Raw genomic sequence first — 11316 nt, 5'->3', positions numbered from 1 at the left:
CGCAGCATAACAATAAATGAGTAGTAATTGCGTAATTAATGAGGAGAGATGAGAGAACCTTTTATAGTTGAGGAAGAGGTTGATCTTCTTCTTGTTTCCGATGTGGGACTGATGTGCTTCGATTCTCAACGTCTGGAGCTTCTGATGCTATCTTGACGCGGCGAGTGGCGGCGCGTCAGCGGTGATCTGGGGGCGGTCCAGGGCTTAAGCGGTAGCGTGCCTGGCCGTGCCTTCGCAGGTCATCCCCTTGGTGGGAGTTGGTACATCTGGCGGTACAATGAGCGTGGCTCATTATAGCTAATTATGCTCGTTCTGGCACATGTAGGTACATTAACCATTTTCTAAAAAAATAAAAATAAAAAGGTTGGTAGCATGAAATTCTCATGTCTATTTTTTGAGTCCCAATTCTCATTAGTTTGTAGTCAGCAGATTTAAGAAGACCATTGGGCTGTGGCGGGAGATTAGTCTCTCGTGGAATTTGGTCTGAGTACTAACTAGATAGGTGTTACTAATTCACTATAATAACCGAGGTGGCTTGCTAACTCGTTCTTGATTTTTTTTTTTTTAACTGATATTCGAGAATTTTCATAAAACATCTTCGACACTAGTTTGTGCATAATATATATGTCGACATTTATCAATATATCCATCAAAACTATTGGCAATGGATGGAGTGGCCAAAACCCTTATAAATCCATATGCAAGGTCTCATTTTTCTCATGTGGGATGTATATATTCTCAACAGTACTGAAATATCCATTAGAGCTGAAGTGCCGTTATCGACAAAATATTTTAAACATTTTTTATTAAGAATTTAATTTTTAAATTTCTTTAATATTTTTTATTATATTAAAGAAAAATCAAATTTCGTTTCTTTATCAATACTAGATGGCCCCACACACTGTGTGTGAAAATTTTATATTATTTTTTTAATAGGCAGTGAGAGTTATTTACAGGAGTGGGTAGTTTTTCATGGAATGATAGAAGTGGGTAGTTTGATTATCTGTTGGGTGGGTTCCATTCAGATCTCCAAATTTGCTCTTTGGACCTATCTAAATTTTTATCAAAATTTAATCCCTATTTTAACCCTCTTTTATAAGGATTAATTTCAATTTACTACCCTGTGGTTTAGGGGCAACATCATGTCAATCCCTGCTCTTTCAATTTGATCAGCAACACCCCTGTGCTTTCAATTTCAATCAGCCGTGCCCAAATTTTACTGTTCCGTCCAAATTTTATTTTGTCAATCCGGTCAAAGTTATCGTTCAAATTTGGACGGAACAGTAAAATTTGGGCACGGCTGATTGAAATTGAAAGCACATGGGTGTTGCTGATCAAATTGAAAGAGCAGAGACTGACATGATGATACCCCCAAACCACAGGGTACTAAACTGAAATTTATCCCTTTTATAATTTAAAAAAAAAAAACTGAATATATAGAATGAATACCATTGATACGCAAGAGTCATTATTCTAAAAACACTCTCTTCCTTCGCAATTGTTCTTAGCCAATTGACAAATATGAATCATAGAGTTTTTATTTTTTATTTTTTATTCAAAATTTGTGATGCACTTCATAACTCCGTAGCCATGAGAAATTAAAGAGAAAAAGAAGAACTAGTAAAGAGCAGATTACATCACTTGAGATGTGTACGTAGGTGGTTTTAAATTATGCAAGAACCCAGAAATTTTTGTGGGTTGTTGAGAACGTAGCCTCCAGCTTGACCCTTCTTCTGTACTCCAACACAATTGCACTTGTAGTTCTCAATTAAATACTCTGCTGTATTCCTATATTTATCCCTTTTGACGAACATGTCAATGACCCTCCACGCCATGTATAGAGTTTAGACTTTAAAGTTGGTAGTGTGGTCATATATTAATCCTTCCTCTCCTCTCTATGTATATAGTTCCTTACCGGACAAAGATTAAAAAAATTGATGTTCAAAGGAACTGCACGCATCATAATAAGAGGTATAAAAAAAAAAAAAAAAAAAAAGTAAAATACAAACAAGGACAAAATAGGAAGTTTGTTGAAAAAAATTGGGATGGGAGGTTCAAGGGACAACTCGGTTGATGGTCAATTCATCTGTTTCTCATTTATCCTTTTTATTTATTTTGTAATTTAACTATATTATCCCTATTTGTTGAATGAGTTATATAGTTTTTTAATATTTCAGGGTCATTTTGGTATATTTTTTCTGTTTTGGCTAACAAAACCTCTTATTTTAATAATAGTATAGATTTTTATCAACTCTCAAACCTCTCTTCTCACATATAAAAAATAAAATAATTATTAAAAAAAAAAAAAAAAAACAACAACAACAACAACTCTCAACAGTCAACCCTCAAAATTTTAACAAAAAATTCCGTAAATTTGAAATACCGAAATTTCGTTAAAATCGAAATTGTAAATTTATCCTAACGGCCAAACCCAGGACACGACGCCGTATAAGTTATCCTCTACCCTCGCATAACGTTAAAGATGAACGAAGAAACCAAAGCGCGCCAACGGAGCCACCAAACGACAAGAGCCACCTCCAAATCAGTGGGGCTTACGATTTGCTATAAATACTTTATCACAGTTTCCGGTGCTAATGGATAGCCATTCCCCATGGATTCGTCTTCCACTTCTTCTCGGTTTCGCTTCAGAGACCTCCCGGAAATGGAGAACTCCACGCAGTCCGACACGGCCTCCGACGCGTCCTCCGTCGTCTCCAGTGACCGCGATGACGACTCCGACCTTCAATCCATGACCGGAAGGGTTAGTCAATTACCTTCAATCGAGTGTCAGTGTTGATTTTATTTTTTATTTATTTATTTTTTTTGTGTGGAATTAGAGGTTCATTTCATATTTGGTATTGCTTTGATTTTAGGGTATTAAGCATCTCTGTTCGGAACTCCTGGAGCTGAAGGCTGCATCGAATGGAGATTTTCACAGGCACATCTTTGCTAATTATTCGTCTTTTATTAGGTAAATTCTTCACTCTTCAGCTATATATATTTTTCCTTGTTCTTTTTACTCAATGAACACTCGAAATTCTCGGATTACGAATCAGAGAACTGTATTAATGTGTTTGTAATTAGTATGTGATCTTTAATTATATGTGTAATTTGGTGTCGCGATTTGGTTACTTGTCAATAGAGTGGAAGTGATGCTTTGATTGCAAAAATAAGTGGAATGTGTTGTTATATATATGTAGAGTCTTTGAAGAAGTAGGGCGCGTGGAAAGGGAGCTGCTGCAACTGAGAAACCATGTTTCGACCCAAAAGAGGCTTGTGAATGACCTTGTAGATGGCATATATTCAAAGGTTTTATCAAAGGAGAGTATGGACTCGGTTATTGAAGAATCAGAATGGGATGAACCTCTTCTGATCAGTGAGTTAGAGTCTCACAAAAATGATGTTTTAGAAACGTTGGACATTCTCTTGTCTGAGAACAGGATAGATGAAGCGCTGGCTATCTTAGAATTGGAGGATGAGAATTTCCAAAGGATGCAGTTTGAAGAGGATTGTCCATTGGACGAGTTAAGACTATTTGACTCTGCAATTTCTGAGAGGAAGGGCTTGCTTACACAACAGTTGACAATGTTGGCTGAAAATCCAAGAATATCTGCAGCTGAACTTCAGAAAGCACTGGTGGGGCTTTGCAGACTAGGTGATAGTCATCTTGCAACCAATTTATTGCTCAAATATTATCATTCACGCATTGCTTCTGGGATACATAAATTGAAGGCTTCGAAATCGTTGTTGGATAGGGTATACATCAGGGAACTCTCAAAGTTCGTGTTTTCTAAGATTTCTCAAGCAGCAAGAAGTTTTGTGATGTTATATGGAGAAACTTCTCCTTATGCACCAGAAGTTGTTAAGTGGACTCGTCAAGAAACTAAAGTGTTTGCTGCTTGTTTTGATGAATATGTTAAGTCCATCTCAGAAATAAGTGGTGGATTGTCCACAGCAGTAGAAGCTATGCAGTTTGCAATTTCATTTTGTTGTTTGCTGGAAACTCAGAGACTAGTGTTGCAGCCATATTTGATCAAGCATATTCGCCCTTGCATGGAAGATGTTCTAAATATACACCTGGACCATTTTACAAAAGTCATTGGCATCTTTACAGCGACTGATACATGGGTTTTGGGTAGATATCTTGTATCTGGAATTATGAATGAACAGTGCTCTTCCATGGTTGTTGGGCAACAGCCAGAATATTGCTTGCTTACTAACAGCGGCCGGAAGTTTGTAACACTGCTGCAGGTATGTATCATTTTGTCTTTAAATCTATTTTAGACATAAAGAGAACAAAAAGGATCATCTAAAAGAGTTCATGGTATGATTCTAGGTGATGCATGGTAATGGTATGATGCTATTCTTACTCATCTTTTTTTGTTGTTTGCTTCAAGGCTATCACTGTAGATGTCAGCCCATTACTTTCCCTTGAAATTGAAGGATCAATTCTTAGAGGACTAATGAACCTCTTTAAAAAGTATATAGACATCCTTGAAAGAGCCATCAACTGTGAAACAACTGTTACAGAAAAATCCAGTTCAAGAATCAATTTGGCTGAGTCAGTGCAACAACAGGTTTCTATTCTATCCAATCTATCATCACTTGAGCAACTTTTCTCCAACATGGTCAGGAGTATTTTCAAGGGTGCGAGTGACACCAATTCTGAATTAAGAAAAAGCCACCCTGGTGGTTATCAACCGAAGGAAATTGACGGTTGTATATTTTTCATTCAAGAAGCCTCTCTTGGGCTCAGATCTCTATTCTGTGAGCAATTCATAAATAAAGTAATGTCCCTCAAAACTAGCTACAAACTTCCAGAAATCTGCATTGACGGCCAGGGTGAGTCTTGCATATTTGATGGAGGAATGCCCTCCCTTACCTTTCAGGTATCTTATTACATAATTATGCTGATATTTTTTCTTTGCCAGATAAATAATTTGAACGGCAATATAGTCCGACTTGAAACCACAAGAAAGGGAAAAGTAAAAATCAAATGTGTTTGAAATAACGATCGTCTAAAAGCTCATGAGGTTCACTAGTTCCTTATTTCTTAATGCTGTGCAAGGAGGTGCTTCATAAATTTACATCTGCAACTGTTCACTTTTACGTTGAAGTTTTTGAAATTTAGAAATCAAGAAAGCTGCTGAAATTGTTGAAAATATTAGAAGAGTTCGTTGAATAGTGATAGGATAATCATGTTCTCAGCATGTCATTCCTTTGATACAGTCAGACAGCTTAGTTGGACTGGGCTACAGCATGTCACCACTACTTTCAGCAGTTTTTCTTTGGATTTCCTCAGAATTTACTGCACCAGTCAATTATATCCTCTTAGTTAAGAAAAGTTGTAACTTTGGGGGACTTGGATTATATGCTGCTGATGTGGTCTTGTTTTTTATGCAAGCATATATGCTACTAATATGGTCTTGGTTTTGATGTCTGACGATCAGGTACTGTTTCTAGAACTGAGGAAACTAGAAAAACTTTCTGAGGACAATGTTTTTGAAGTTGATTGGTTAATAGAGCTATTAGGGGAGCTTATAGAGGCCGTTTTTGTTTGGATTTCAAATAACAAAGAGTTCAGGGATATTAATGAGGAGAATATGACAGAAGATTATCCTCTCGCTTTCAAGCAGGTTTGTGGTTCCTTTCCTTTTTCTTGTCCCTTATGCATGCCTAGAGAAGTGCTAGCAGTCTGGTTACTATCCGCTTCTTTTTTCATGATGCTTGTTTATTCAAATTATTTCTTTTTGTCTGTGTATCCTACAGCAGTTTATTTTGGATGTGCAATTTCTAGTGGAAATCACAAAGTACGGAGGTTACTTCTCCAGCAACCCTTTGTTTCTCATGAATCTGATGAAATCAGCCTTTGTTTCAGCTGGAGTAGATCCTAGAAGGTATTTCTTGAACTTCTATTGTCATTTGATGTTGACATAATGTGATGGTGCTTCTTTTACCCACAGCATGAGTTTGGCCAGAGGTTTTTATGTCAAGTATTAACAATTTGTTAAATGCAGAGATGTCAACGATGATGCCTGGGCTATAGATTCTGCTGCTGAAACGATCCAAAAGTTGCTGGAGATTGAGAAGGAAAAAGAGCATGTGAGTGAAGAAGAAGCAGAGGAACAACCCAATAATGAAGCTGACTCTTTTCAGGATGATGCTAATTCTTCAGAGGAAGATGCAGTAGCCACAGACAAGCCAGAAGTTGCCTATAATGCTGAATCCATATCCTTGAACACAGAAGAATGTACTGACCAACCAAAGAATGAGACCGGCTCTTTTCAGGAAGATGCTAGTAGCTGTCTAGAGGGTTTTGCAGAACCAGAGGAGCGTAAAGTAGCCTCATATGACCCAGAAGTTTCCTTTAATGTTGAATCAGCATCAATGAATACAGCTCACTCTTTTCAGGAAGATGATACAAGTTCTTTAGAGGATTATGTGGAAGTAGAGGAGGGTGCAGTAGCCTCATATGATCAAGAAGTTGACTTCAATGCTGAAACAACGTCGTCGTTGGAAGCTGAACCAAGTGAATCAAAGTGTGCTTCTGACACTTCCGAGAATGATGTTGCAAGTCCTTCAGAGGATCATATGCAATTAGAGGAGGATGAGACAGCCAGATACAATCCACAAGTTAATGCAGAAACAGTATCACTGAATACAGAATCTTGTGCTCCGGGATTATCTGCCAATTTTCCAGATGTGGATGGAAATTCCACCTACAGAAGTACCACAAATCTGACATATACCTCCTTAGAGTCTCAAGATTCTGGTTTGGAAAGTGTGTCCAACAAGCCAGTTGATGTGTTAGAGATCATTGAAGAAATAAATGTACCAACTGTAGTGTTGCCTATACATAACACAGATGAGGCCTCCGAGATGAAGGTCCCCGATGAGGAGGGGAGTCACATTCAGTCTGAAGCCTCCGAGTTGGTGATGAACAATCCATGAGATGGAGTCACTATTGATTTGTCAAGGCCTGGAGATACTCCTGAGAAAGACTTGGTTACATTGCAATACCAAAATAACACAGAAAAGAGGACTGCTTCAGTTCTAATGGTATATACTGTGACACTGTACAACCTGTAGAACTCAGTACTTTTGGTTGTTACCAATTTTGTCAGAGGATAGGGACTTCTAAAATTCCTTGCCACCCAAGTTGCTCAATAATGTCAACATATTGACCGTGTTTGTTTGTTTGTTTTTTTTTTTTTGGGGAAACTTGAGTGTGTACTCGTTTCTTGTAAAAAAAAAAAAGAAGAAGAATTAAAACATATTTGGATAAAAAGCTTGCTGCCCAAGATTCCTTTGTTCAAAACTGAAAACTTGCGGCCCAAGACTTGAAATCTGTTCCATATATGACTGTTGTCCTTAAATATAGCATCTTTTGACGGTTGCAATGAATAAAATACTTACTGTCCGAGACTAATACTGAACAGTGAGTCGGCATCCTCTTTCTTTCCTCCGATTTCAGAGAGAAGGCTAAATAGCCTGAAGCAGAGGCCGAATCAGAAAACACAACACCAAATTCAGTTTGGTGAGCATCAAACTTCCCCAGTTCGTTTTGCCTTCCGTCTTTGGGTTAATATTTGCCTTCAGTTTCTGGTTTGCCTACTGGTTTTTGTGCTCTTCTAGTTAACTTAAATGTTAGGCATTCTGGTGTTCTTTAGCATAGTGAATTGTATGAGCCTAATATATAGAACCTAACTGTGCTACTGGCTACTGTCAATTAGGTACTAAAACATGGCTGAACTGGGTCTTTCCTATAAGAAGGACGAGAATTTCGGAGAGTGGTATCGTCAGGTATCTGTCCTTCCATTTTTTCTGGGTTCTGTTCCTAGTGTTCTTTCACAAATATGATTGAGAAATTGGCCCCTTACTTTGTTCCCAGCAGGTTCCTCTTCGTACTGACATAATTGACTACACTGATATATCTAGCTGATCCCTGCAGGTTCTTCTTCGTGCCGACATGATTGGCTACACTGATATCTCTGGTTGTTATATTATAAGGCACTGGGCAATGAAAATATGGGAGAATATGAAAGTATGCGTTGCTTTAGATTCCTAGAATATCATCAAGTCATATATGTTGATATTTGTGTTGGTTTCTGCTAGAACTACATATTACCCATCTGGTGTCAGCATTATGATTAGAACTCTAAGTCTAGTTCTCAGTAAGGCAATTAATATATGATATTTGAACGACTATTTGTCGCTAGCATTCTGAGTACTACTAAATGCTGTCCTCAAATTTTCATTATCTTGAGTTTCTCATTTAAATTGAGTAGCAGTACCGGTCCTGTACTATGTCCATCCCAAATATCGGAGTTTTGAACTTTGTCTCCCAGTTCTTTATTCAATACTTACGTTCTTAGCTTATGCTTGCAGATTTCACTATTTATCTTACAAATTTTTCCTCATAACTCAGCAGAATAGCTCACTTTCTATCTTTCCAATGCTGTTAATCTGTAGGCATTTTTTGAAGCAGAAACAGATGAAATGGAGATAGAATCTTGCACGTACCCTCTCTTTGTAACCCGTGATTCTTTGGAACGAGAAAAGAATCACATAGAGGGCTTCACTCCTGAGGTGAGAAAGCATGATAGTGTGGCTTAAGAAACACTGCAGCAGTGGTGTTTGATGATTCAGATGCCCTTGGAAAATAAGCTACATTATATTATGTCATTTTTATGCTTTTGTAGGTCGCTTGGGTCACAGAGGCTGGAAAATCAGAATTGAAAGTGCCTGTTGCAATCCGTCCAACAAGCGAGGCTATCATGTATCCAGATTTCTCTAAAAGAATCAGGAGTCACCTTGACTTACCATACAAGCAAAATCAGTGGGTCAATGTTGTTCGTTGGGAGAGCAATCCTACTCCATTTATCAGGTAGTTTCTTTGTCTACATGGGTTGAAATGCATACACCCCTTCTATATATGTAACAATTTTGCAGCATTGACAACAACAATAAAGATGGCAATCTCATAGAATTCAAGTTGTTCTTTCAGCTCAAACTAGATGTTTCGTTGATTCTTTGGCAGGGTCTCCAATTATTCTCCATGTTAAATGACCAGTTTCTTGAACTTTATCTCTTGAAAAGTATGTAATACTTTGTTTCCTTTTATAATTTCAGGAGTAAAGAGTTTCTTTGGCAAGAAGGCCATACTGCTTTTGCAACAAAGGAAGAGGCAGATCATGAGGTACGGAGTTACTCAGATTTCACTGTTCTATAGATTATGTATAGCCAAGTCCGATCGTTTACTGTTCTATAGAAGTTCAAGTTTAGCCGTGTTCATATTTCATCTTTATATTACTATTGATATTACTCGTATATATGGGTGTTAGCTTATATTTAGCCACTGAGGTACCATTTCCACAGCTGCAGATTCTAGAAACACAAAACAAAGCTGCACATAACACCCTCCTGATTACAGAAGTTAATTGGCTATGTGATCTATTCAATGCAAAGTTTCTAACTTTCATTTAGGCTCCACCTGACATTTTCTTGATAATGTGCTTATTAATAGTAACTCACTGAGAGTAAAGTTTTGAAGGTTGGATTCTGATTATTCATCTTGATTGTAGGTCCAGGAGATGTTGGAACTGTACAGAAAGATATATGAGGAATATTTGGCGGTTCCAGTTGTGAAGGGACAAAATACCGAGCTTGAGAAATTTGCTGGTGCTCTTTACACCACAAGTGTAGAGGTACATGATAGTTTATACCTGATTTAAGCATGTTTTTATTGCCTCTTTCTATGGTGAGCTTGAGTATATTACTTTCACACATGCAGGCTTTTATTCCTAATGCCGGCCGCGGTATACAAGGTGCCACCTCACATTGTTTGGGTCAAAATTTTGCTAAAATGTTTGACATCAAGTTTGAAAATGAAATGCAAGAAAAGGCCATGGTTTGGCAAAACTCTTGGGCTTATACTACTCAAACGGTAAGTTTACTTTCTTCTAATTTATGGATTTAAAGTTTGTTGCACTACTATCATCGACGTCCAATTATGAATTATAATTTGTTGTTACCATTATGTGATATTATGAGTACAGATTGGAGTGATGGTGATGGTGCATGGAGATGACAGAGGGTTGGTAATGCCACCTAAAGTGGCAACTCTGCAGGCTATTGTGATTCCAGTTATTTACAGGGATGTTGATACAGAAGCCATATTGGACGCCTGCAGGAAAACTGTAGTTACCTTGAAAAAAGCTGGTTTTCGTGTTAAGGCAGATTTGAGTAGAACCTCTACACCTGGTCAGAAGTATTGGCATTGGGAGATGAAAGGTGTTCCTCTGAGGATTGAAATTGGACAGAGGGATTTGGACAAGAATCAAGTAAGACTGTTTCTTCAGTTAGCTAGTCATTTTTCTCTTATTGTTCAATTTGTAATTATCCAGGTTCTGTTGGCTCGTTTATTGTTGATGGTTCTCCAAGAGAACTGCATCATGTTCATCATCTGGGTTTCAGGTGCGCTTTGTTCGTCGGGACAATTCAGAAAAAGTTGACATTCCTCTGAACAATAATTTGGTTGAGCGAGTAAAGGACACGTTGGATAGAATTCAGCAAAACATGTTTGATGTTGCAAGGGAAAGACGAGATGCTTGTATCCAAGTTGGAAGGACATGGGAAGAATTTACGGAAGCTCTAAACCAAAAGAAAATGATCTTGGCTCCTTGGTGTGATGAAATGGTAAGTATGGTTGTCACATTGTCATCAATATCGTCGTTATGATATATAGCTTCCATCTGGCCAGCTCTTAATCCAGTTTCTCTCTTGGTCTTGTTTATTAGGATGTGGAAGAGGATGTGAAAAAACGAACTAAGGCTGAAGGTGAAATGGGAGCAGCTAAGTCTCTCTGCACCCCATTTGAGCAGTCTGAACTTCCTGAAGGTACATCATTAATTTTTCTTTGGTTCAGATAGAATAAGCACTATGCCTATCTTCGTAATATGGAGTATTGTTGTAGCTTATATGTATGTGTATGTGCAGGGACACTTTGCTTTGCCTCTGGAAAGCCAGCAAGGAAGTGGACCTATTGGGGCAGGACTTACTAGAAGATACAACTTACGACTCCTGAATAATGGTGTGATTAACATGTAGGTAACTAGATAATGAGGATTTTCAGATTCTGTTATGTCACTTATGTGGTTCAAGAAAGACATTTTGTTATATGTATCTAAATAATGTGATTTCTTTATTTTTAACCAAAATTTCTGTAAATTTAAAGTATCGAGATTAAAATTTGAATACTTATCCGTAAATGAGAGATTTTAAGTTTAACTCTCGTAATTTTTTTCTCTTGATCTA

General features: G+C 37.6%; 1 protein-coding gene across 10 annotated transcripts; it reads left to right on the top strand.

Moving 5' to 3' along the window:
* Positions 1–2453: 2453 nt before the first annotated feature.
* Positions 2454–11268, top strand: LOC112172287 (proline--tRNA ligase, cytoplasmic). 10 transcript variants are annotated; one of them, XM_024309567.2, is made up of 13 exons: positions 6994–7059; positions 7475–7537; positions 7734–7803; positions 7952–8044; positions 8473–8589; positions 8703–8887; positions 9133–9199; positions 9585–9707; positions 9794–9946; positions 10059–10343; positions 10477–10698; positions 10800–10899; positions 10999–11268. In XM_024309567.2, the coding sequence occupies exons 3-13, from the start codon at positions 7744–7746 to the stop codon at positions 11061–11063; spliced, it is 1470 nt and encodes a 489-aa protein (XP_024165335.1). In that variant the 5' UTR covers positions 6994–7059; positions 7475–7537; positions 7734–7743; the 3' UTR covers positions 11064–11268. The 10 variants fall into 10 exon arrangements, 7 of the variants coding, with proteins under 7 accessions (XP_040364868.1, XP_040364869.1, XP_024165333.1 ...); XM_024309569.2 differs by having other exon boundaries at positions 7014–7059; positions 7440–7537; XM_024309566.2 differs by lacking the exon at positions 7475–7537 and having other exon boundaries at positions 6924–7059.
* The last annotated feature ends 48 nt before the right edge of the window (positions 11269–11316 follow it).

This window comes from Rosa chinensis, chromosome 6 (genome assembly GCF_002994745.2).
Source record: "Rosa chinensis cultivar Old Blush chromosome 6, RchiOBHm-V2, whole genome shotgun sequence".
In the NCBI taxonomy this organism is placed as follows: domain Eukaryota; kingdom Viridiplantae; phylum Streptophyta; class Magnoliopsida; order Rosales; family Rosaceae; genus Rosa; species Rosa chinensis.
This window is presented reverse-complemented; position numbering and strand designations above follow the sequence as displayed.